Source organism: Chiloscyllium punctatum, chromosome 27, assembly GCF_047496795.1.
Source record: "Chiloscyllium punctatum isolate Juve2018m chromosome 27, sChiPun1.3, whole genome shotgun sequence".
NCBI classification, from domain to species: Eukaryota; Metazoa; Chordata; class Chondrichthyes; order Orectolobiformes; family Hemiscylliidae; genus Chiloscyllium; species Chiloscyllium punctatum.
The window spans coordinates 38,485,441-38,512,377 of NC_092765.1; the positions used below are offsets into that span (position 1 = coordinate 38,485,441).

Here is a 26,937-nt window from a genome sequence, read left to right on the forward strand (position 1 = left end):
AACTGAGGGGCCTTGAAACATTCATCTTGTTTCTCTCTCTACAGCTGCTATCTAACCTTCTCCATTTTTCCAGCTTTTTCTGCTTCTAACTCCAAGCCTTTGAGGTCTGTTACCATGCTGTATGACTCTCTGATACTACCAGTCCAATATTGTAATCAACAGCTACCATAACCAATGCTAAGTTTTTTTTTACCAGTCTCCTTCATTCACTTATGTTTGATTTAATGTTTCTGCAGATGGGGTGATTCAAAAGTTCATTAGCTTGCAAGAGGAAAGTAAAGAGTCGAGGAAGAGAATTATAAGAATTGAAAATGACATTGAATGTATTAGATCAGGACTGGCCAAACTGCAAATGGAGTGGGAATACAGACAGCACTACTTATTGGCCGAATGGAGTGACACCAAAGAGCAGGTAATCAAACTATTTCTCCCTTTTCAGCTTTAGAATCCAGTATTCCTATTCTTTAAACTTTCATTCAATGCATCCATGACAATGCCATCTTCACACTTAAACATTCAAGTTTATCAATTGAAAGTTATAACCAGTGATAATCCATAAAACACAGGCATAGTAGATTCAGTCAGGCACATATAAATATGTTACAGTGAACTTCTATCATATTCTGAACTAACAAACTAGCAATGCTTCCCTTCCATCTCCACATACATTCTTCTCTCAACATATGCACACACACCACCACGCCGATATCCACATTTATTCACACATATATCCACTCAGATAAACACATGGAAACACTCAAGCACACACAAGTCACAAGCAATCATACAGATTCACCCACACACACAAATCTCAAATCTGTAATGTGGTGTTTGTGGATAAAAAGATGTTATCACATGATGGTTGGCATGGACTGGTTAGACCAAAGGGTCTGGTTTCGAGCTGTATAACTCTATGGCTCTATAACTAATCATCTTTCCACTGGTTCAAAGTTCTTAATAATGTACAGTGGCAGACAAATAGCAACTATTGTGTCTTAACAAGAAGAAGATCTTCACTGAATAAGACATAGTTTATCTTGCACCAATAACTGGTTCATTAGGCATTGGGAAAGTTTCATGGTGGTTTCTCTCTTTAAGCCTTTGCGGGCTTTCTTACGCTACCTTCCCAACCTTGCTTTATTACCTATGCACCACATTGTTATGGTGCCCCACAATAGTATTTTCCTACCACAGACATAAGTATTAGCCACTGCTGGGACTTCCCAGCATTCCTGGCATCTGTACCCCCAGTCAAGGTGCTGTCAGGCCACAGCTGCCTTGCACGATTCCTGTCAATTGGCCTTGGTACGTCAAGTAAAAGGAATTAGGTAACTGGAGCATACTTTGAGATATTGGTGACTGATGGAGGTCTGGAGGACAAGCAATAAGCTGGAGTCACATAGTTACTGCTCTGACTTCTGCATTGGATTTTGATGCCCTCCAGATTCTACCTATCATGTGGAAGTATTGAAAGCTGCATATTGATGGGGCAGGATAGTTATAATCAGGATGTTAATGGTTGCTCATGCATGAAAATAGACCTCTCACTGCTCGCCAGTGAGAATCTTAATTCGCCGTTCAATACTTGGTTGCAGAATGGAATTTTTACTTTTGACATTCAGAAGCTCCTCACTCACCACCTCTCGTGACTTTCTCGCCTTTGCCCTCATTATTCAGGCACTTACAAAGGTTTTGCCATTGTTACTAAGATTATAAGGAGAGCTATAGATATAGATCTGTGTGATAGCCCACCCGGGCCAGTGTAATCTCATCAGAGTGAGTGGAGTCAAAAAGTGTTCCTGATGAGGAAAAAGGAATTCCTGATAAAGGGGTTATGCTCAAAACGTTGACCCTCCTGCTACTTGGATGCTACCTGACCGATTGTGCTTTCTGGCACCACACATTTGGACTCTCATCTCCAGCATCTGCAGTCCTCACTTTCTCCTCAGTAGAGCCTACTGCAGTGTCCAATGTTAATTGCTTCAGAACCATTACCTTGTAGAACATATAATATAATGAATAAAATCAGAGACTTGGGGGAGGGGGGGAGGCGTGGAGTGTAGCATAAGAGGTTAAGTCTGACTGAACGACAGGGTTATATAATACATTATCAAAAGAAGTATTATAATGTCACATGATCTTTATGAAGTTTCATGGCAGGGTAAAGCTATAGTATACTGTTTCTTAAATATAATTAATCCTTTCCTGACCTCAGAAGACTTGATAAGGATTGCTTAGTGCCATAACAAAACCAAGGATATTACAAAATGCCGTTACAGAGGGCAGCGTTTTCTTAAAAAGGTTGGCATCTTGGAAAGAACAGTGCATTGGCAGTGTCCACAGCTGGCCAATGGGATTGCCCTCTTACTTTCACAATGAGTAGGTCATTGGTGAGCTCCTCCCCATACCCACGTGACATAGCTGCCAGCCTGATCAGAATGCCATCAGTTCAGCGGCATCACCAGGAACAGTGGCTATGTCTGAGAAAGGCAGGTGCCTGGTAGTTTGCACCAGATAGGCCGAAAAGATGTTTCTTAAAATACACAAATTATATTCACAGAGGGAAATCCTCTCCAAGTTCATCACTCTGTACAGTGTCCACTCCTTGAGTGCTTTTCCTCACCCATCCCAGCTGCCCGCATTTAAATGGAAACTTCCCCATCCAGTGCTGAGTTATTGGCAAAATGCTGAGAGGGGCGGTAAAATGGTCCAATGGGGTATTTGAATGCTTAAGTTTGCTTTCCACCTCTTTGTGATAGCAACTCATTTCGAATTGGCTTATCCCACTGTAGATGAAATGCCTTGGCCATCCAGGGCATGGTTACTAAGCCATTCTGACACAGGTCCCATCCCCCTCCCCCAACCCTCTTCATTTTACTTCACCTCTAACACTCCTCTCCCCAGTCTCCTACTTCTGGTGTATTCTGGCCTTTGTGCATTTGGGAGTATTTTGCTCTGAATGAATATTCAACAGTAAGAAAATAAGAGTTAATACTAGTAAAGTCTTGAACTTACTTGAAAGCTTTCAATCACATTTTTTATATTAATAGTAAATCTCTTGTGCATGGTGAATTAGAGAATTGCTTTTTTCTTATTCATTTGCGAGATGTGGGCATCGCTGGCTGGCTAGCATTTATTGCCCATCCCTACTTGCTCTTGAGAAGGGGGTGGTGAGCTGCCTTCTTAAACTGCTGCAGCCCATTGCTATGGGTTGACCCATAATATCCTTAGGGAGAGAATTCCAAGATTTTTACCCAGCGACAGTGAAGGAATGGTAATATATTTCCAAATCAGGATGGTGAGTGACTTAGAGGGGAACTTGAAGGTGGTGGTGTTCCCACCTATCTGCTGCCCTTGTCCTTCTAGATAGATGTGGTTGTGGGTTTGGAAGGTTGTATATAAGAATCTTTGGTGAATTTCTGCAGTCCATCCAGTAGATCATAAACACTGCTGCTACTGAGTGTCAGTGGTGCCAATTGAGTGGGCTACTTTGTTCTGGATGGTGTCAAGGCGTCTTCCATGTTGTTGGGGCTGCACTCATCCAGGCAAGTGTGGAGTATTTCATCACACTCCTGACTTGTCAGTGGTGGACAGGCTAGAGTGGGTCAGGAGGTGAATTACTTGTCGCGGTATTTATCACCTCTGAACTGCTCTTATAGCCGCTGTGTTTATGTGGTGAGTCCAGTTGAGTTTCTAGGTCAATGGTAACTCACAAGATATTGGTAGTTGGGGATTCAGTGATGGTAACACCACCAAGGGGCAGTGGTTAGATTGTCTCTTATTGGTGATGCTCAAGCCTGGCACTTGTGTGGTGCAAATGTTACTTGCCATTTGTCAGCTCAAGCTTGGATATTGTCCAAATCTCACTTCATTTGAACATGAGCTTCAGTGTCTGAGGAATTGCGAATATTGCTGAACATTATGCAATCATTACCGAATATTCCCACTTATGATCTTATGTTGGAGGGAAGGCCATTGACAAAGCAGCTGAAGATGGTTGTGCCCAGGACACTACTCTGAGAAAATCCTGCAGAGATGTCCTGGAGCTGAGATGATTGACCTCCAATAATCATGATCATCCTCCTCTGACTCCAACCATTGGAAAGTTGGCCCTGATATCCATTGATTTCTGTTTTGCTGGAGCTCCATGATGCCACACTTGGTCAAGTGCAGCCTTGATGTTAAGGGATGTCATTGTCACCTCACCTTTGGAATTCAGCTCTTTTCTTCATGATTGAATCAAGGCTGTATGAGGTCAGCAGCTGAGTGGCCCTGGCAGAACCTAAACTGGGCAGATTATTGCTGAGCAGGTGCTCTTGATAGCACTATTGATGACGCTTTACATCATTTTACTGCTGATCGAGAGGAGGCTGATGGGGTGGTAATTGGCCAGGTTGGATTTGTCCTGCTTTTTATGTACAGGATATACCAGGGCAATTTTTCACATTGGCATGTAGATACCAGTGTTGTGACTGTACTGGAACAGCTTGGCTAGGGGAGCGACAAGCTCTGGAGCACATGTCTTCAGTACAATAGCTGGAATGTTGTCAGGCCCCATAGCCTTTGCAGTATTCGGTGCTTACAATTGTTTCTGATGTCCTGTGGAGTGAATTGAATTGGTTGAAGACTGGTACCTGTAATGGTGGGCACTGCTGGAGGGAGCTGAAATGACATTTCTGGCTGAAGCTTACTGCAAATGCTTCAACCTTATCATTGGCACTGTTGTGCTGAGCTCTTCCATCACTGTGGAGCCTCCTCCTCCAGTGAGTTGTTTAATTGTCCAACACCATTTGTGACAGGATGTGGTAGGACTGCGAAGCTTAGATCCGATCTGTTGGTTATAGGATCAGGTAGGTAAAAACAATGACTGCAGATGCTGGAAGCCAGATTCTGGATTAGTGGTGCTGGAAGAGCACAGCAGTTCAGGCAGCATCCGAGGAGCAGTAAAATCAACGTTTCAGGCAAAAGCCCTTCATCAGGAATAAAGGCAGAGAGTCTCAAGCATGGAGAGATAAGCTAGAGGAGGGTGGGGGTGAGGAGAAAGTAGCATAGAGTACAATAGCTGAGTGGGGGAGGGGATGAAGGTGATAGGTCGGGGGCGGGGGGAGGGTGGAGTGGATAGGTGGAAAAGAAGATAGGCAGGTAGGACAAGTCAATGGGGACAGTGCTGAGCTGGAAGTTTGGAACTAGGGTGAGGTGGGGGAAGGGGAAATGAGGAAACTGTTGAAGTCCACATTGATGCCCTGGGGTTGAAGTGTTCCGAGGTGGAAAATGAGGCGTTCTTCCTCCAGGCGTCTAGTGGTGAGGGAGCGGCAGTGAAGGAGGCCCAGGACCTCCATGTCCTCAGCAGAGTGGGAGGGGGAGTTGGAATGTTGGGCCACAGGGCAGTGTGGTTGATTGGTGCGACCGCCCTGTGGCCCAATATTTCAACTCCACCTCCCACTCTGCCGAGGACATGGAGGTCCTGGGCCTCCTTCACCGCCGCTCCCTCACCACCAGACGCCTGGAGGAAGAACGCCTCATCTTCCGCCTCGGAACACTTCAACCCCAGGGCATCAATGTGGACTTCAACAGTTTCCTCATTCCCCCTTCCCTCACCTTACCCCAGTTCCAAACTTCCAGCTCAGCACTGTCCCCATGGCTTGTCCTACCTGCCTATCATCTTTTCCCCCATCCCCTCCCCCACTCACCTATTGTACTCTATGCTACTTTCTCCCCACCCCACCCTCCTCTAGCTTATCTCTCCACTGGTTATAGGATCACTTAACTCTGTCAATTACTTGCTGCTTATGATGTTTAGCATGCAAGTAGTCCTGTTTGGTAGCTTCATCAGGGTGATACACCATCTTTAGGTATGTCCAGTGCTGCTCTTGGCATAGCCTCCTGCACTCTCCATTGAACGAGGGTTGATTTCCTGGCTTGATGGTAATGGTTGACTGGGGGTTATGCTGGACCGTGAGGCGACCGATTATACTGGAGTACAATCCTGCTGCTGTTGATGGCCCATAGCACCTCGTGGATGTCCAGTCTTGAGTTGTTAGATCTGTTCAAAGTCTGTCCCATTTAGTATGGCCATAGTGCCACACAACACGATGGAGGTTATTCTCAATGTGAAGGCAGGACTTCATCTCTACAAGGACTGTGTGGTGGTCAGTCTTACTGATATTGTTGTGGACCTATGGACCTGCAGCCGGCAGATTGATAAGGATTAGTTCAAATATATGTTTCCCCTCTTTTTGGTTCCCTCACTACCTGCCATCTGGCAGCTATGTCCTTTAGGGCTGACCAGCTCGTTCAGTAGTACTGCTGTTGAGCTACTCTTGGTGGTGGACAATGAAACGCCCCATCCAGGATACATTTTGTGCCCTTTCCATCCTTAGTGCTTCCTCCAAGTGTTCTTCAACATGGAGGAGTATCGATTCATCAGTTAATGGAGGACATTACATGGTAATCAGTAGGAAGTTTCCTCACCCATGTTTAACCTGACACCATGAGACATCACAGGGTCCAGAGTCAATGTTGAGGACTTCTATTTCAGGTCCCTCTCGGCTGCATACTACTGTGCTACCATCTCTGCTGGGTCTGTCCTGCAGGTGGGAAAGGACATATCCAGGGATGGTAATGGTGGTGTCTGGACATTGTCTGTGAGGCATGATTCCATGAGTATGACCATGTCAGGCTATTTTTTGACTAGCCTATGAGACAGCTCACCCAATTTTGGCACCGGCCCGCAGATGTCAGCAAGGAGGACTTTGCAGGGTCGACAAGGCTATTTCTGATGTTGTCTTTTTTGGTATCTAGATCAAGGCCAGGTGATCTGTCTAGTTTCATTTCTTTGAGACTTCGTAGCAATTGGTAGAACTGGGTGGCTTGCTAGGCCATTTCCAAGGGTAATTGAGAGTCAACCACATTGTTGTGGTCTAGAGTTACATGTAGGCCAGACCAGGTGAGGATGACAGATTTCTTTCTCTGAAGGGCATTAACGAATCAGTTTTTCCCAATAATCAACAGTAGATTTTTAATTGCAAATTCTTTTCTTATTGAATTCAAATTCCACCATTTGCGTTGGGGGGATTTGAACCAAGGTCCATAAAACATTAGCTGAGTTTTTTAATTAGATTAGATTCCCAACAGTGTGGTAACAGGCCCTTTGACCCAACAGCCCACATTGACCATCTCGAGAGTAACCCACCCAGACCCATTTCCCCCTGACTAATGCACCTATCACTATGAGCAATTTAGCTGGGTCAATTCTCCTGACCTGCACATCTTTGGACTGTGGGAGGAAACCCACACAGATACCAGGAGAATGTGCAAACTCCACACAGTTGCCTGAGGCTGGAATCGAACCCGGATCCTTGGTGCTGTGAGGCAGCAGAGCTAGCCACTGTGCAACCCGTGGATTACTAATCTTGTGATAATATCGATAAGGGAAACCTCCCCTTTAAAAGTAGTAGAAGTGTTATCATCTTAGTGTGGTGTGACAAACGTTACAAGAAGTGTACATAAAATGATTGGAACAGGAGTAGATCATTCAATCCCCGAGCCTATTCTGACACTCAGAGCTGGAATGCATCTTAATTTCAGTTCCCTTCTTGGTGACACACCCCATGCTACTTTACCTAACAAAAGGCTGTGGATAGAGTATGGCTGATATATTCTACAATTTGCCCACAACCACAGCTGCACTTGACTTGAGTAGTGGGTACCCTACAGTGAAGGTTTTGTCACTGCAGCCAGTTTCACACTGATGTGTGACAGACTTTAAAGTAAAACATTACATTCAAAATGTAAGTAAAATATGCTGAAAAGCTTAATTTAAAATCAAGTTGTTTGAGCATTAAGTCAGTCAGATTTTAAAGGGAAAAGATCTTCACTTTTCACTTCCAGTGAAAATCTTTGCCATACCTTCTCACCTGAAACGTTTACTACTTTTTCTCTTCCAAATGCTGACTGATTTGTACCTTGCTGCATTCAGTACTAGTGACATGATATTGCAATCCAATAAATCTTGTGGATTATGAATCCTTGATTACTAGGAAGCAAAACAAAGAAAACGATAAAATAAAACTCAGAACAATCTGCTATTCCTCATTGAATTCTGCAGGTGTGTAATGATTGCAGTGAGCAAACAGTGGAGAGTAAGGAGATGGATGAAACATTGAAACCCAAGATGTCAAAAGTAGCAATCCAGTCTCAGCATGTCACACGCCAACAGAGGAAAGATCATGCAATAAGGAACGGAGTGGATCATGGCTGCAATGAACAGGTTACTCAGACAGGTACTTCATGAATAATTTTCAAATGTACATTATTATTCTTTATTATTTTTCTTTGTTATTGACTTTGAAGTCATCAAGTTTTAGGGAAGATGGTTCTGGCACTGGCTCCTGACCAGCAGGATATTATGACAAAATAAAATTCAAATCAATCTGGTTTCGAACAAGAAATCATGTTTAACTCATTTATTCAAGTCCTTTGAGGAAGTTATAACCAAAGTGGCTAAAGCGAAATCTGTAGCTGTGGTAAACTTGGATTTCCAATTCAGTAAGGTGTGATAGGAACATTACACATAACACATGGAGTTGGGGTAACATATCAGCATGGATAAAGAATTACTTAACTAACAAGAGGCAGAAAGTGCGGACAATTTTTCACTTTGGCAGTATGTAAAGTGGAGTGCCACAGGAACTATTGCTGGGTCCTCAATTATCGTTGGTCTATACTAATTTGGATAAAAGGGTATGGTAGCTAAATGTGTTAATGACAGCAAGATATGTAGGAAAGTAAATCAGCAAAAGGGGGTAAAGAAAAGTTTGCTGACAGGGAGAACAATTGGCAGATGTGGGAAAATGTGAACTTGTGCACAACGGCAATAAGATTAGAAGAGTAGTACATCATATAGCTCAAGAAAGATTCAAGAACTTGAAGATGTAGAGGGATTTGGATGTCCCAGTACATATGTTAAAGAATGCTGGTGTGTGGTTGCACCAACTGACTAGAAAGTCAAATAGAATGTTGGCACTTAATGCAAATAGAATTAGAAACTGTGTTCGGCTTTGGTCTCATTATTTGAAAAAGATATGAATGCACTAGAAGCAGTTCAGAGAAGATTTCTACAACTCATTCTGAGATGAAGAGCTTCTCTTATGAAGACATGTTGAAAGGTTAGGTGTGTCTCTGTTGGAGCCTAGTTTAGAATGAGAGAGATCTTATGAAAACATAGAAAATCTTAAGGGAACTGAAAAGGTTGGACGCCTGGAGGATATTTTCTGTTGTTTGCGAGACTAAAACTAAGGGATATAGTTTAAGATTAAGAGCTTGCCCTTTTAAGACAAAGAGAGAGAAAATAGTTTTCTCTAAGATTATCATTGGCCTGTGCAATTCTCTTCCCTACCTAGAAAGTGGTGGGACCTGGATCATTGAATTTATTTAGGCTTGACTGACAAGTTGGCAAGGCGTATATGTGAGGCGTGTGGAGCACAGCGAGGAAAGAGGAGATGAGACCATAACCAGATCACCCATGGTCTTAATGAAATGGTGGAACAGGCTCAAATGGCTGTACAGAGATTGGAACAATGTCAGTCAGGAGGATCTCATAGAATATGAGTTCCCTGACTGGGGCTGTTAACCTTGTCCAATCAGGGAGCCCCAGCTGACAAATAAGAATGGGCACATCAGGGGTTCTGTTCACTCTAGGGTCAGCTCTGACCTAGCTGAGTCAGTGTCGTATACTGTGCACATGTAAGTCAAGGGTGGCTTGGTGAAAGGATACTGGCTTTTGTGGAGTTACTTCAGTGGTGACGAGTGTGGGATGCTGGGATTAATGATGTGACCATGCAAATGTGTCTAATAGCTGAAGCTGAATTGGACTTCAAACGCGTATGACAACGGGCTTTATCATTAGAAAATGGCAATGCTTTGAGCCGCTTCTCCCTGGAAGATCCATGATCGGTGGTGTCATCGCTAGAGCAGTCATTTCTGGTATTAAACTTTCTGGACACCCAGTCACTGTTGACAATATTAGACTGTGGACACACAATGATTCAGTCCTGGCAAAACTAAAACAGCTGGTGGTGATGGGACAAGCAAAAAGGGCCATCACAACCAGAATTGAAATCTCTCTGGACTCAAGGAAACCAGATCACAAAAGAGAATGGCATTTTATTATGGGGAGCAAGAACGATTGTCCCGAGCAAACATCACCACCAAATAGTGGCTGAAATCTACCAAGGTCATCCAGATGTTTCCAAAATGAAGACATTGGCAAGAAGTTATGTCTGGTGCCAACATTGCCACATTGGTTGGGCAGTGCCCAGAATATCAATAAGGACACATTACTGCCTCGCATTCATGGGAATGGCTGGGTAAACCCTGTACTTGGTCACACGTTGACTATGCCAGTCCTCTCATTGACTCTATGATTTTAGTCATTGGGGATACCCATTCGAAATGGTTGCTCATGCATAGAGTTAATTTGTCAAACACAAGGTCGATGATTGAAAAGCCTTTTTCTTTGCATCTTTTGCAATTCACGGATTCGCAAAGGTGGCTATCATTAACCAGCAGAGCATTTGTGTGTTTCCAAAAGTCAAATGTCATTTTGCATGGAAGGACAGCTCCAGACCGTCCATCATCCAATGGTCTGGCAGACAGAACAATCCAAACTTTGAAGGTAGGCTTAAAGAAATAGCCTACAGCTTCACTCGATACCGAACGATCCCAGTTCCTGTTTGATTACAGGACCACTGCTCATGCAACTCGAGGGACATCTCCAGCAGAGTTGCTAATGGAGAGAAGACTCTACACCAGCGTAAGTCTGATCATCCTGGATCTGGGAGGGAGGATGAAATGGCATGGGGAATTCCAATACCGGACACAAGGCTCCTCTAAGCAAGACAGGTGCTTTACTTCATGGGAAAAAGTCTGCTGTCAAAACCACGGGAATGGCTCTGCATGAGGCTATGGTTGAAGCGAGGTCAGGTCCCGTGATGTGCAAAGTTTGGGCCAGTGAGGCAGTCCTGAACAAGCATGTGGACCACATGAAAGCTGCAGCCTTGCAAACGGGGCAGGGAGCAAAAACATATCTGGTTCCTCAGAACATCTGGCAAAGCTGTCAGAACCTGAGGGTTTTCCCTCTCTGCCTAGTGTCGGAGATACCTCTGAGGTCAAGAGGGACACGGCAGATGTCGCAGCCCGATACTGTTACCACCTGAGGAAGAAGAATTTCAGCTGAGACGCTCCAGGCGCAAGGGGCGGCCTACGGTCTAGGACAGACTGCCAGAATCTGAGGCAGAGTCAGAGGAACCAGACAATGCCCCAGTAGAAGCTTCAAGAAAAAGAATAGGCCTACATTCCAGGAGAGGAGGATGTACTGATGGGAACGAGGCCAGTCAGGTGGATCTCATAGATTATGAGTTCCCTGATTGGGGCTGTTAGCCTGTTCCAAACAGGGAGCCTTAGCTGACAGATATAAACAGGAGTTTCAGGGGTTCTGTTCACTCGAGGAGCTGGCTCTGAGCTAGCTGGGTAAGTATTATATACTACGCGCGTATAAACAAAGGGGGATTGGTGACAAGATATCGGCGTTCGAGGAGTGATTTCAGGCTGAATGGCCTACTTCTGCTCCTGAGACCTATGTTATTGTGAAAGTAATTTTATTGGAATTTGCCATGTCAATTGTCAGTGAGCTCTTATACAAATGTAGCATTCTGGAAAATATTAGCGTGATCCAAAGCAAACATTTGATCAACACATCTCTATGCGTCACTCAATAATCTCTCTCTTTGGAAGATCTAAAATAACAGTCTAGAAACCGAGACACAAAACTGGAAGAGAGAATCAATGCTGTGCCTATAAAGTCATAGAGTTATACAGCATGGAAACAGACCCAGCGGTCCAACCAGTCCACAATCCCAAACTAAACTAGTCCACACCTGTGTTTGTCCCAAATCCCTTCAAGCCTTTCCTATTCTGGAAGTTATCTAAATGTCTTCTAAATGTTGTAGCTGTACCTGTATCCACAACTTCCTTTGGCAGCTTATTCCACACATGAACCATTCTGTGCAAAATAGTTGCCTCTCATGTCTTTTCTAAACCTTTCTCCTCCTACCTTAAAAATAAGCCCCATTTATTCATGCCTGCTCTGGCCCAGGCTAGACTGTGCACTGCTACAATGGTGTAGTAAATGTATGTTAAAGTTTGATAGTGTTACCTCAGGTTGTTTGGGAAGGAGACAGCAATCTATCCTTTGAGATCTCAGTAATGAATACATTGATTCATTAACAGTCACTGATTGATTTTTGTTGAGCCTCTATATTTAGAGTCAGAGTATGATCCAGTTTCATATTGAGCTTACGGCAGAATATATTCATTGAATCCCTCCAGTGCAGAAACAGGCCATTTGGCCCAAGCAGTCCACAACAACCCTTCGAAGAGTAACCCACCCAGACCCATTCCCCAACATTAATACTCTACATTTACCCCTGACTAATGCACCTAACCTGCACATCCCTGAACATAATAGGCAATTTTAGCATGGAATGTGGGAGCACCCGGAGAAACCCACGCAGACAGAGGGAGAAATTGCAAACTCCACACAAACTGTTGCCAGAGGCTGGAATGGAACCCTGGTTTCTGGTGCCATGAGGCAGCAGTGCTAACCACTGAGCCACCATGCCTCCCATAATTCTATATCCATGCTTCACTCCTGATCCCACCCGGGAGCTTATTGTAGAGTGTTCAGAGCAGTTTATAGTTTGATGATATTGCCTCAGGCTGTTTGCCATTTCTCAAAATAAAGAGCATCCTCGTGTTTACTTTTGCTTTAGCAAATTGCTTGTTGCTGCCTGTCCGTTGAAGAATCATTGAGTCCATGTAAATTCTTCCAGAAAATGTTGTATTTTTTGAAATGCTTAAAAAAAAGACCAAATTAATCCCATTAAAAGACATGTCGTCAAATTGACCACATGTCGATCATGCCTCTTACTCATGCAGGGCCATTCCTATGGTTTTAGCACCAAACTTTGTCCCCTGAAGTAAACAGTGTCTCTCGCTTCGCCGACCTTTGTATCCAGTATTGGCATTCCTGATGCTATTTCGTCCTCCTCCCTCCCCTTCAGATCCGGGAAGATCAGGTTTAACCTAATGAGCAGTCTCCTCCCCATAAGTAACTCTGCTGGAGCTATCCCTGTAGTTGTGTGAGGGGTGGTCCTATAATATTTCTGCCATCAAGCACCAAGATATCTTTAATGTATTTTTCCATGGCAATTATTTATTCAACAATCTGTGTACTGTTGAAGTCAATCACTTGCTTTTGATTCAGTTGTATAAAGTTTTACAGATGGTTGATAGCAAATGTATCAACTACAGTTCATTTTTGATCATTTTTAATTAAGTGACCATATACTCAGCTCCTCTCCTTGCAGCTTTTGCATTATCTGGAAGTGCTGAACAAATGATTTCTGAATCATTCTCTCTATTCTACTTAATAACTAAAAGGAATATTGAGTTCTATTTTGTTATCATTAGGTACCTTGTTAGGATTAGTCACATTCTTAAGTATGTTGTGATAATCAAAATACATTGTTCACTTTTTACAAAAGTTCAAAGTAGTCACAATGGTGGTTAATGTGAACTATCAAGTTTCAACTTCCATTATCTGATATAGTACATGAGACATTTATGGACTAGAGTTTTTTTTTAATAAAGGACGAAACATTTAAAATTGCTGTAGCTGATCACTTGACCACAGACTTCTACAGGTTTGGAAGCCAGTGTGGAATAAATAAAATTATCTGAACTGAAATTCCCATTTAATCAAAAGGCATGACACCAACTGAGTCAAGCATCACAAAATTGATATCTCCTGTTTTAATTTAGACATGTATGATAAATTATACATATTGGATATGAAAGGTTACCTGCAACTATCTAAATTGCAAAGACAATGGAGACAGACTCAGGAACATACAAATAAATCGCACTTCTGTAGCTGCTTGGCAGAGCAAGTAAATTATTAGGAATAGTGGGGATTGGGCAACTCTCTCTCTTTCTTTAAAAACCAGCACCAGTGATAAAACAAATTGGAAAACTGTCCAGAGAATTCAAATTTTTTGATTGCTGAAGATACAAGACATGAACTAAAAAGCTGTGGTCTCGGGTTCAACTATAACAATACAACTCTAGAACCTTTTAAAACTGCATTTTCTTCATCTTCCTATGGTAGCAGACATCTCTTTTTAAGCTTTATACATGTGCTTTTATGTTGGATGTTGCATTTTATTATTTTTCTCAGAGTTAGTAGATAATAAATTTTCTCTTTCTTTCACTCAAGTCCACATTGTACATGGCTCCTTCAATTTGGTCTAGAGAACTAAGAGTCACCATAGTTCTACTGGATACTTTCTGTCATTAGAGAGAGATGGGTGGCAGGAGTTTAACTTGAAGGTCACTGCACCACAGATGAGGACAAAAGTTGAGGAGGACAGTCCTCAAGGTAGCCTTAGCCAGTGCAGACATTGAACCTACACTGCTGTTATTACTCTGCATTCCAAACCAGCTGTCTCACCAAGTGAGCTAACTTACCCCCCTCTCAAGTATAGCTGCATACTAAAAAAAAACTTTGTTGTTGTCAATAGAGGCGTTAAAAAGAGGGAGAGCTGATTCACATCTCCCCACGCTCCCCCCCCCACACCCCCAAAACATAGCAAAGTAAAAATTGGAAATTTGTGCGCTCTGTTTAATATCACCACAGATATGCAGGAGAACTTCAAGATAAATTTAAGACTGCTGTGCAACATTGTGTCTTCAAACTGAGATTGCCAAGTGATTCTCCATGTGGTAAGGATTTCAGCCAGAAGGGAAGTTTAACTCTATTGAAGATGTTGATAGAACACTTGCAGAAGCAGTCAGTGGGCAGGGACAATGGAGACTGTTAACACAGAAACATACTTGTTTCTGCTACATCTCACAGCGTCTTCTGGCATTGAATTTCATCCTTCATTTTCTGGCTGTCCTTGGACATAATGTTCTGAGACTGATTTCAAGCTCAGAAGACACATACTTGTTTTTGTTGCATTGTTGTATCCAATCATAGAAACTTTGCCTGAGGATCCTCAAAATCAGAGGATACATCCTGACTTCTCTGTTGAGTTCCTCCGAACTAAAATACATAGATTTGATCCAGGAATTACAGACATTAACTGGAATTTGTGGGGTGCAGTAAAACGAAGAAAGTGAGGACTGCAGATGCTGGAGATCAGAGTCAAAACGTGTGGTGCTGGAAAAGCACAGCAGGTCAGGAAAGGAGCAGGAGAGTCAATGTTTGGAACATCTCCATCCAAGGCCCTAAAGGATCTTTCTTCCATTTGGCAGAGATTTCCCTGCACATCCAAACACCTGATCTACTGTGTCTATTGCTCTCGATATGGTCCCCTCTACATCAGGGAGACTGGACACCAACTCGCAGAACATTTCAGGGAACAACACTGAGACAAATACACTAAACAACCCCGCCGCCCTGTGTCCGACCACTTCAACTCCCCCTCCCACTCTGCCAAGGATATGCAAGTCCTGAGCCTACTCAACCATCAAATCCAAGCAACCCGACAACTGGAGGAAGAATGCCTCATCTTCCGCCTTGGGGCCATTCAACCATATGGCATCAACATCAACTTCACTAATTTCCTAATGTCCCCCCTCTCCACCTTATCCCAGATCCAACCCTCCAACTCGGCACCAGCCTCTTGTCCACCTTCCTTTTCACCTATCTGCTCCACCTTCCCCTCCGACTTATCACTATCACCCCCCATCTGCATTTACCTATTGCCTTCCCAGCTACCTTCCCCCACCCTCCTATTTATCTCTCAGATCCCTTTGTGCTCCCCAATATTCCTGATAAAGTGCTTATGCCCAAAACGTCAACTCTCCTGTTCCTTGGATGCTGCCTGACCTGCTGTCTTTTCATCATTTATATAAATGATTTTGATGGGAACATAGGAGGTATGTTAGTAAGTTTGCAGATGACATCAAAACTGGAGGTGTAGTGAATAGCGAAGAAGGCTACATCAGAGTACAACAGGACCATGATCAGATGAGCCAACGGGGCCAAAAAGTGGCAGATGCAGTTTAATTTAGAAAAATATGAGGTATTGCATTTTGGAAAGGCAAATCAGTGTAGGACTTATTGCACTGAGAGTTACAAACACCTGTCATATAACTAATTAGCAGTCTCAGAGTGTACTGGAAAATTGAAAATATGTAAAATTTGGCTGTGAAATAGATACCAGAGTCGGTTGCTGTTCAGACAACAATTTGAATATGACAAATCAGTTCATATTAGGCCCCAAGATACTAAAACCCAATCAAGTTTGAATTTATTGTTTTTGCCAACATTGAGCCAGTGAGATCATCCAATATTGGGGATATAAATAAGGCAGGCATTTTGAAAGTCAGACAGAGTAACTGCCATTGAGAGAGTAACTACAATTGAAAGTAACTACCATCGAAACACACTCTATCAAAGATACTTTTTCATATGAAACATCTTCGCAGTAAAACAAAAGAAGATGACCCAGGAAGATCTTCAGCCAGAAGAAGACACACCAATGATGATAACTGCTGTATGGTTTTGAAATTAAGTTGATGTAATTTTAATAAGTGTTTTATTGGAACAGTATATTGCCATAGATTTGGGGGCAGATCATAAGCAGTTAAGAGAAAGGTGGGAGGGGCTTAGAGTTATGAATAGTTATTGTTTAATATTCATTTTTAGAGTTAAAGAATAAATTTGTATTAGAGGTACACAATCCTTTATTCAAAACCCTCAGGGCTAGCTAGTTTTCAGAATTCGGAATTTTTCAGATTTCAGAATACGTGGCAGTTTCACGGTGAAATAACAAAATCTTACCGAACAGCAGACGCATCTGTGAGTACTGTGAATTCTGAGCCAGAATTGACGCCTGCCAGTGCTGGGCTATGCTGCCACGTCGCATGTGAGTGACATGGGCTGAGTGAGTGTGGAGTTGGGTTAACTGTTTGCATGCCAAACGGCCTTGCTAATGAGAAAAAAACTTCACAAAGAAAGCTTCGGATTTCTGAGCTTTTCAGATTTTGGATAAAGGATTGTGTCACTTTATTTTCCCTTAATAGTGGAATTTTGGAGTTCTCTCTCGCTCATATTTTCACAGATTATGAGGCGCGGTGAGCTTTTCTGGGTGTTTGGTTTAATTTACAGAGAGGTTCACCACCGTGTCATAACATTATACACTTAATGGTAAGGTCCTGTGAAATGTTGCTGAACAAAGAGATCTTGAAGTGCATGTTCATAGTTCCTTGAAAGTGGAGTCACAGGTAGATAGAATAGTGAGGCAAGTGTTTGGTATGCTTTCCTTTATTGAGTATAGGAGTTGGGAGGTCATATTGTGGCTGCACAGGACATTGGTTAGGCCACTTTTGGAATACTGCGTGCAATTCTGGTCTCCCTCCTATAGATAAGATGTTGTGAAATTTGAAAGGGTTCTGAAAGATTTAAAAGATGTTGCCAGGGTTGGAGGGCTTGTCCTATTGGATGAGGCTATATAGTCTGGGGCTATTTTCACTGGAGTGCCGGAGGCTGAGGGGTGACCTTATAGTGTTTATAAAATGATGAGGGGCATGGATAGGGTAAATAGACAAGGTCTTTTCCCTGGGGTGGGGGAGTCCAAAACTCGAGGGCATAGGTTTAAGGTAAGAGGGGAAAGACATAAAAGGGACCTGAGGGGAACCTTTTTCACGCATAAGATGATGCATGCATGGAATGAGTTGCCAGAGGAAGTGGTGGAGGCTGGTACAATTACAACATTTAAAAGGAATCTGGATGGGAATATGAACAGGAAGGGTTTAGAGGGCAATTGCTGGCAATGGGACTAGGTTAATTTAGGATATCTGGTTGGTGTGGATGAGTTGGACTGAAGGGTCTGTTTCTGTACTGTACATCTCTATGACTCTATAACAGTCATAAACTGCAGGGCCACAATACGGCAGCTTGTTACCACCTTCTCAAATAGGAATGGGCGTTAAATGCTGACATTTCCAATTGTTTTTAAATGTCGTGAATTTTAACATAAGTCCCCATCTTGTAAAACTGATATCATGCCTTCCTCAACAAGCTGATACTGAATGTCCCTGCTCTTTCCAACTGCAGTCCAGTAATAACCTCCCCGCAAGGCCTTGTTACTGACTGTAATTCCACTGGTCCCAATTTGAATGCATCAGTGAGATTCTATATGAAACCAAGTGTAGAATGTTATTTAAAATCTTCAACCTTTCTGTGCTTGTACAATCGTTACATTTACTACCCGATGCCTCGTCTGTGGCCTGCCTACATGACACCAGTGTTTCACGGTTTGATTCCTCTATGTGCCAATATAATTAATGCATCATTAGCAATGACTGTCTACTCCACTGCAGTTATTCTCCTCTTATTCATTGCCCATGTGCTGCCTCTTGGAGACATCTTCATGACAGGAGGAGGAATCAGTGAAGTGAAATTATTTTGTTTTTATTACTTTGAATGGGATTTGAATACATTCCAAGATTAGAAGGATGGTGTCATGAAGGTTAGTATACTCAGCTTCTCCCACATCTGTCTCAACTGTCTGAATTATCATGTTATTTCATTGCATGTCCAATAACAATTCAAGGACAGGAGTAAACTCCCAGTATTCATCCACTAATCCTGCACATATTGGTTCCCAGATTCATCTGTTATAGACCATGCTGCAAATTAGGTGGGAATTCCTAGAGGCCAGGCACTCCAACCACAACGCCATAAACAAACACATAGATCTAGATACCATCTATCAACCCCTCAGAAAACGAACAGGAAATGACATCACCACAAACCCCAGGACCCCAATCCAGGACAAACATATAAATAGAAAGCAGGAGACAACAGCTTTGCTTCACTTGGAGGTCGCCACTGATGATGTTACCTAGCCAGGTAATGAAACGTCTGGATATCAAACCTACAGCTCAGTGAGCAAACCTACACCCTAAACCTCAACCTGAGCTACAAACCTTCACAAACCTTGCAAAAATCTATTTGCTTGTTCTCCCCACACCTGAGTAGGTTTCCTCCCACAGTCCAAAGGCATGCAGGTTAGGTGGATTAGCCATGGGGTTGGTTGGGGCATGGGTCTGGGTGGGACACTGTTTGGAGGGTCACTGCAGATACAATGGGCCAAGTGGCCTTTTCCCGCACTGTCAGGACTCTATGGTTCTAAACTTTGGCATGGTTTGAGTGCACAAATCTGACTTAGTTACAAAATAAAAAAATTGTTTGTAACATTTGACAACCTGCTCTCAAATAGCTACCCTTGAAATGAATGAAGATCTGTGCTGGCTGATTTCATAGATTACATGTCATAAAATAAGCAGAGGAAGATGAATTATTTTCAATACAGCTCAAAATTGATGTAACCAGGATTGTTTATAATATCACTTTAAGAAGGAATATGCCAATGAGCAAGTCATCATGATGTTAAACATTTGGCCAGCAGCCAATGCACAAAGATTACAACATATGGTGTGAGAGCGTGGCAAAACTTTTATTGTGAATCTGTTTGTTGCAACATCCTGTAATAAAGCTTCAAATAAACAAAACCTGCAAGTGGTTTACCGGTCCTGGTATGAGACTGGTATATTTGTGCTAAACAAACATGGAACCACAATCAACTGCACCGTCTGAAAGGTAGATGTGATTAGATTCAACAGTGCCTTTCAAAGAGAACTAAATAAATACTGAAAAAGGATAAATATGCTGGACAATAGTGGGAGAGTGGAGTGTGTGATAAATTAGGGTCTAGATTAAAGTGGTGCTGGAAAAGCGCAGCAGTTCAGGCAGCATCTGAGGAGCAGGAAAATTGACGTTTTGGGCAAAAGCCCTTCATCAGGAATATTCCTGAAGGGCTTTTGCCCGAAATGTCGATTTCCCTGCTCCTCGGATGCTGCCTGAACTGCTGTGTTTTTCCAGCACCACTCTAATCTAGAATCTGGTTTCCAGCATCTGCAGTCCTTGTTTTTACCGTATGTAACAAATTAGACAGCCCTTTAAAGACAACAATAGATTGAATGGTCTCCTGCTGCACTACTTCACACTGTTCGATTAGATTACAGTGTGGAAACAGACCCTTCGGCCCAACAAGTCCACACTGACCCACCGAAGCGCAACTCACCCATACCCCTTACCTAACACTATGGGCAATTTAGCATGGCCAATTCACCTGGCCTGCACATCTTTGGACTGTGGAAGGAAACCGGAGCACCCCGAGGAAACCCACGCAGACACAGGGAGAACATGCAAACTCCACACAGTCAGTCGCCTGAGGCGGGAATTGAACCCGGGTCTCTAGCACTGTGAGGCAGCAGTGCTAACCACTGTGCCACCGTGCTGCCCACCACAGGTGTTGTAATTAACCATATGGAACAGGGTAGGCTGTAACTTCATTTCTGCTCTGCATCTACTATGCTGATTTCAGCAAAGGTTTGTGGAGGAGATGGCAAAATAGCCTTTGGTTCATGTTCCTTCCTCCTGTTCCTGATCCTCATCTAATGGCTGCCTTTCTTCATAACAAGAGAAAGAATCAAAAAGCTGTGGCATGGGTTGATTTTAATCTCTTTATAAAAGATCTGAATACAATCCAAGGTTACATAAAGAACAACTTATTAAACACAAGCTGATGTGTGGGAAAGTGTTTTTTAGAAGGTTTTAGAATTTATTTTAGAAGGTTTCTTGCCCCTTTACAAAATATGAAACAAATTGCTGAACTTTTATTGCAGTGGATAGTAAATGCAGTTTCTGCAGAAGATTGCAACTACACTGTGCTTGATCATTTCCACTGTGCACTGTTGATGACTGTTAATTTGCCTTTAAGCACATATTTGATGTTGACATGTTCAGGCCTGCATTCTATTGTAACCATTACCATGGCTACGACCCTAAAATAACATTTAAGAACAAAGCAAACTCAAGCACAGTCAAAAATCACAGGGTTTATTTTTCACGTTCAGAAAACAAAGGCGATGCCAGGAGATTTCCCATGGAATGTGTTTGGAATTCCTGCAGAGGTTGAGAATTACTCGAAATTTTGCAATGTTATAAATCTGAGAATACCTCATCCTGTTCACCATTTCAGCTAAAGGCTCTACAAGAACATGTTAAGTGTTTACCTCTGTAGAGGATCCTTTCAAAAATGTGGTTGCACATGGTAATTCATACTATGTTGGTGATGTATAGACTGGAGGGAGAAGTGCAAAGCACAACGACTAGGCATTCAGGGTTATTCAGAGCCTGAGTTTAAGAGTTTTCTTTCATGCTTCCCAGTGATGGTGGATTCAAGTCCCATTATTGAGACTTGAACAAGTCATTTAGTTTTTCCATAATGGAACATTTCAGCCAATAAAATGCAGTAGCTGTTGTTATGTAGGGAACATGGCAACCATGTTTCGCACAAGCATTAATGACCGAGATATTTGTTTTCTGTGTTGTTGATTGTGCAACAAATTCTGGCCAGGACATCGGGAATGTCCCTCATTCTCATTCATATTAGTGGCATAGGATCTTTTGCATTCACCTGTCAAGTCAGATGGGTTTTCAGTTTATCATTTCATCCTAAAGATAGCACCTCCCTCAGGACTGCAATGGAGTCACAGCATGTGTTCAAGTCCTGGAGTGGGCATGCCACTTGGAACTTAGGGTGGCAAAGTGGCTCAGCAGTTAACACTGCTGCCTCATAGTACCAAGGACCTGGGTTCAATTCCTGCCTTGGGCGACTGTCTGTATGGAGTTTGTACATTCTCTCCATGTCTGCTTGGGTTTGCTCCGATTTCCTCCCACAATCCATAGATCAGATGAATTGGCTATGCTAAATTGCCCATAGTGTTAGATGCATTAGTCAGGGGGAATGGGTCTGGGTGGGTTACTCTTCAGAGGGTCGGTGTGGACTTGTTGGGCTGAAGGGCCTGTTTCCATACTGTAAGAAATCTAATCAAAACTTTTGTTCCAACAATGGGACAACAGTTGACACTTCAGTGCAACATTGAGATAGCTACCAGAAAGTGCTACTCTTTGGGTGTGATGATAGAGTGAACATAATCTTAGGCTCCAGGACATCTCTGCAGGTGTTCCTTAAGGTAATATCCTAGGCCCAACTATCTTCAGTTGCTACATCAACAGCTTTCCCGATGTCATTAGGTCAGACGTGAGGATGTTTACTGATGAGTGCGCAATGTTCGGCATGATTCACGATTCCTCAGATACTGAAAGAGTTCAGATCAAAATGCAGTAAGACCCAATCAATATCCAGGTTTGAGCTGACAAGCGACAAATAACATTTGTGTCACACAAATGCCAGGCAATGATCATCTCCGAGAGGAGATAATCTAACCATTGCTCCATGACATTCAATGGAGCTACCATAACTGAAGCCCACACTATCAACATCCTATGGGTTGCCATTGGTCAGAAACTCAACTGCACTCACCATATAAACACAGTTGGTACAAGAACAGGTTGGAAGCTCGGAAACTGGCAGTGAATAATTCACCTCCTGACAACCCAAAGCCTATCCAGCATCTACAATTCATGAGTCAAGATTGTGATAAAATACTCACTACTTGCCTAGATGAGTTCAGCTCCAGTACCATTCAAGAAGCTTGACACCATCCTGGACATAACAGCCCTCTTGACTGGTACCACATCCACAAGCATCCATTCCCTCCACCACCAATGTTCAATAGGAGTGGTGTATACCACTTACAAGCTGAACTGCAAAAATTCAAAAAGGCTCCTTATCAACACCTTCCAAACCCATGACCACTTCCAGCTAGAAGGACAAGGGAAGAAAATACATGGAAACACACTCCAAGTCATTCTGACTTGGAAATATATCACATTCCTTCAAGACTGTTGGGCCCAAATTCTGGAATTCCCTCCCTGGGCATTGTGGGTTTACCATGGACTTCAGTGGCTCAAGAATGTATTGTATCATAACTTTTTCAAGGGTATCTAGGAACAATCAATCAATGTTGGCCCAGCCAACAATGCCCATGTCCCATGAGCGAATAAAAAAAAGTTACACTGATGCCCCATCAAACCCTCAATCATACACAAATGATCACATGGTACAATTTTGAAGAAATGCTGGCAGATTCTCCACAATGTCATGGCAATCAACATCTCAGAAAAAGATTATCTGATTATTTTCAAAATGGTGGTGGTGGGAGTTTGCTGTGTATAAATTAGCCCATTAATTTCCCACACTACAATATTGACTACGCTTCAAAAAGTACTTAGTTAGAACAACCTGAAGGTATGAAAGAGATCGCATAAATGCAGGCTTCTTCTTTTGGTTATTGAGTAGTAACTGGGTTAACTTTGCATCCTTCCAAAATTAAATAATGAAAGCTAATGACAGACAGAATTTTTAAAAAAAGGATATAAATATTCAGATAAAGAGAGAAGAGTAAAGGTAAACAGTTAATAAAACAATAACAAATATGACAAATGCAGGAGAAACATCTTGATTAAGTTTTTTGAAGAAGTGGCAAAGAAGATTGCTGGAGGCAGAGCAGTGAACATTGTTTATATGGACTTCAGTAAGGCATTTGATAAGGTTCTGCATGATAGACTGAATAGCAAAGTTGTGTCACATGGAATCCAGGGAGAGCTAGCCATCTGGATACAAAATAGGCTTGAAAGTATGAAGATGGTGATGGAGAGTTTTTTGGACTGGAGGCCTGAGACCCACGGTATGCTGTAAGGATTGGTGCTGGATCCACTGCTTTTTGTCATTTATACAAATGATTTTGATGTGAATAAGCAGGAGTAGTTAGTAAGTTTGAAGATCACACTCAAATTGGTGGTGCAATAGAATGTGAAGAAGGTTATCTCGGAGTACAATGGGACCTTGATCAGATGGGCCGATGGACTGAGAAGTGGCAGGTGGAGTTCAATTTAGATAAATGTGAAGTGTTGCATTTTGGTAAGGCAAATCGGGGCAGGATTTAACGGTGGCGTCCTGGATAGTGTTGTCAAACAAAGAGACCTTTGATTGTGGCTTCATAATTCCTTGAAGGTGGAATCACAGGTCGACAGGGTAATTGAAAGAAGTGTTTGGCACACTTGCCTTTATTAATCAGTGCATTGAGTACTGGAGTTGCGAGATCATGTTGCGGCTGTACAGGAAATTAGTTAGACCACTTTTGAAATATTGCATTCAATTCTGGTCTCCCTGTTATAGGAAAGATGATGTCAAACTTGAAAGTGTACACAAAGGATTTACAAGTATATTGCCAGGACTGAAGGGTTTGAGCTACGGAGAGAGGCTGAACAGGCTGGATCTATTTTCCCTGGAGCGTTGGAGTCTGAGGGGTGACCGTGCAGAGGTTTATAAAGTCAAGAAGGGCATGGATATGGTGACTAGCCAAGATCTTTTCCCCAGGATAGCAAAGTCCAAAACTGGAAGGCATAGGTTCAAGGTGAGAGAGGAAAGATTTAAAAGGGATCAAGGGGGCAACTTTTTCATTCAGAGGGTGGTGCCTGAATGGAATGAGCTTTCAGAGGAAGTGGTGGACGCTGGGACAATTATAACATTTAAAAGGCATCTGGATGGGTATATGAATAGGAAGGGTTTGGAGGGATATGAACCAAATTGGGACTAGGTTAATTTAAGATATCTGGTCAGCATGGACAAATGGACCGAAGGGTCTGTTTTTGTGCTGTACAGCTCTATGGCTCTATAACAAGTATCACTTGTGAGTCAGACTTTGATGAAAATGATCCACAGGCATTCACTGTCCTCTAATTCAGCAAACACTTTGTCTGACACTATTTCACAAATAATTTTTTTTTTCACCTTCAGGCACTGGGATGTTGATTGAAAAAATGCAGTAAGTAGTAGAAGTAATAAAAATTCAACAAGCTGTGCTCAATTCATTTTAATTTTAAATAGTTCACCTCTGGAGACTTTATAGATGAAGAATCAAAGCCATGTGTAAACTTGAGGCAAAGTGCATGTTCAGCCATAAAGGCTAGAATTCAATTTCAATTTTAAATTTAAATTTGATTTTACATTCTTAGCAATATGTTGCAAAATTTACCACATCTTGGAAGTTAGAGTTGTGTGGAGCAGAAAGGCTTCCCTTTGCAATATAAGCTGAGAATCGGGAGATACAGCACCACTACTGGTTGGAGGATGTGGTTACAATGTGACAAGTTTACATAGATAATTACCATTGTAAAGTGAACATTAGAATTTATATTGCAAAAATTAAATAGAAGTGTAACAAAAAACTAATAAAAAGAACTGCTCGTATGTGTAAGATTTTTCAAATATACTGTAAATTATTTATTAAAACTGTTCATTTTTCCCTAATGTATAAATAAGCTGTTTTACTAATGTAAGACATATTCTGCTTTGCTTGTAATCTAACAGATTTCCTATCACAGTTTGATGAAAGTGATCAAGCCGAGATGATGTCATTTAGAAGTGAGCCCAATGTCAAACATTATATCACGGCAATGCCTTTACGTAGCTTTCCACATGGGACCACTTCTGTCACCTCGTCACTGGAAAGCAACAGCTCCATTGTCTCACTTCCATACAGGTCAGTTGTCAGTGTTGTAAAAATAAAAGAACTGGTGACAAAGAGAAACTAAGGTCCATACAGCTCATCTTCTACCACTGTGGTAGTTATTATGATGACACTGAGAGATGTTCATTAATCATTGCAATTACTCTTGATCAATTAGTTGGCAACAGACTCATTCAAGACAGAAATGATGGAATACTTTCCATTTACTAGGATGAGTGCATTGACAACTCTCAATGTACTCAGCAGCATCTAGAACAATGCAGCCCACTTAATTTGCACTCAAACCACCACTTTCAACATTCATTTACTTGCAGCAGTGTGTATTGTTCACAAGATGCACTCCAGTAACACACCAGGGGTCTTTCAACAGCACCTTCCAAACCCATGACCTATACTACTTAGAAGGAGAAAGTGCAGCACGTGCTTTTGGAGTATCACGACCTGCAAGCTTCCCTCCAGGTCACATATCACCCTCACTTGGATCTATATTGTTCATCTTTCACATGCAACTTCTTTATTACCAGCACTTACATGATAGGTTCTTGTTGTCTAGAGGAATTAAGGGCTACGGGGAGAACGCTGGCAAGTGGAGCTGAAATGCGCATCAGCCATGATTGAATGGCGGAGTGGACTCGATGGGCCGAATGGCCTTACTTCCACTCCTATGTCTTATGGTCTTATGGTCTTATATGGAATGCAGCATTTCAATAAGGCTGTTCCATCACTACCTTCTCAAGGGCAATAAATGCTGGCAATGTCAGCAGTGCCCGCATCCCTTGAAAGAATTTTAAGAAAGCATAACTTGTACTTATAAGACACACTAACACAGTATAATGTCCCAAATTTATTTCACAGTAGCATCATCAGACAAAGTTAGAAATTCGGGAATATTTAGCAGGTGAGAAGTAGATTTTAAGTAGTTACTTAAAGGATAAAATAGAGAGATATATGTGAGGTAATTTAGGTCCTCAGTAGTTGGAGGGACACAACGAATGGTGAAACAATTAAATTAGAAATAATCAGGAGGCTGGAATTAATGGAACACAGTCTTGGAGGACTGTTGGAATTGTAGGAATGGAGGTAGTTATGGAGGTAAAGAGACAAAAGTCTATAGACAAATTTGAAAGTGAAGAAAAGGATTTTAATCCTAAGGTGTTCAACCAGGTGCCAACATAAGTAAGGGATTATCTGAACTTGGTGAAAGAGGGTCTGTGTTGGAGTAGTCAAGACTAGAGGCAACAAAGATATTAAAAAATGAATGTTTTGGCATCAGTTCATCACAGGCATGGGTGAAGCAGGGAA

The 26,937-nt window shown here is 42.3% G+C and overlaps 1 protein-coding gene across 3 annotated transcripts in view; it reads left to right on the plus strand.

Moving 5' to 3' along the window:
* Nucleotides 1–26,937, plus strand: part of LOC140453655 (uncharacterized) — a 76,710-nt gene that overhangs the window by 22,220 nt on the left and 27,553 nt on the right. For all 3 annotated transcript variants that reach the window (XM_072548539.1, XM_072548540.1, XM_072548541.1), the window contains exons 5-7: nt 237–412; nt 8,108–8,282; nt 25,476–25,647. In XM_072548539.1, the coding sequence (XP_072404640.1) occupies nt 237–412; nt 8,108–8,282; nt 25,476–25,647 (523 nt within the window). The remainder of the gene's footprint in view (nt 1–236; nt 413–8,107; nt 8,283–25,475; nt 25,648–26,937) is intronic.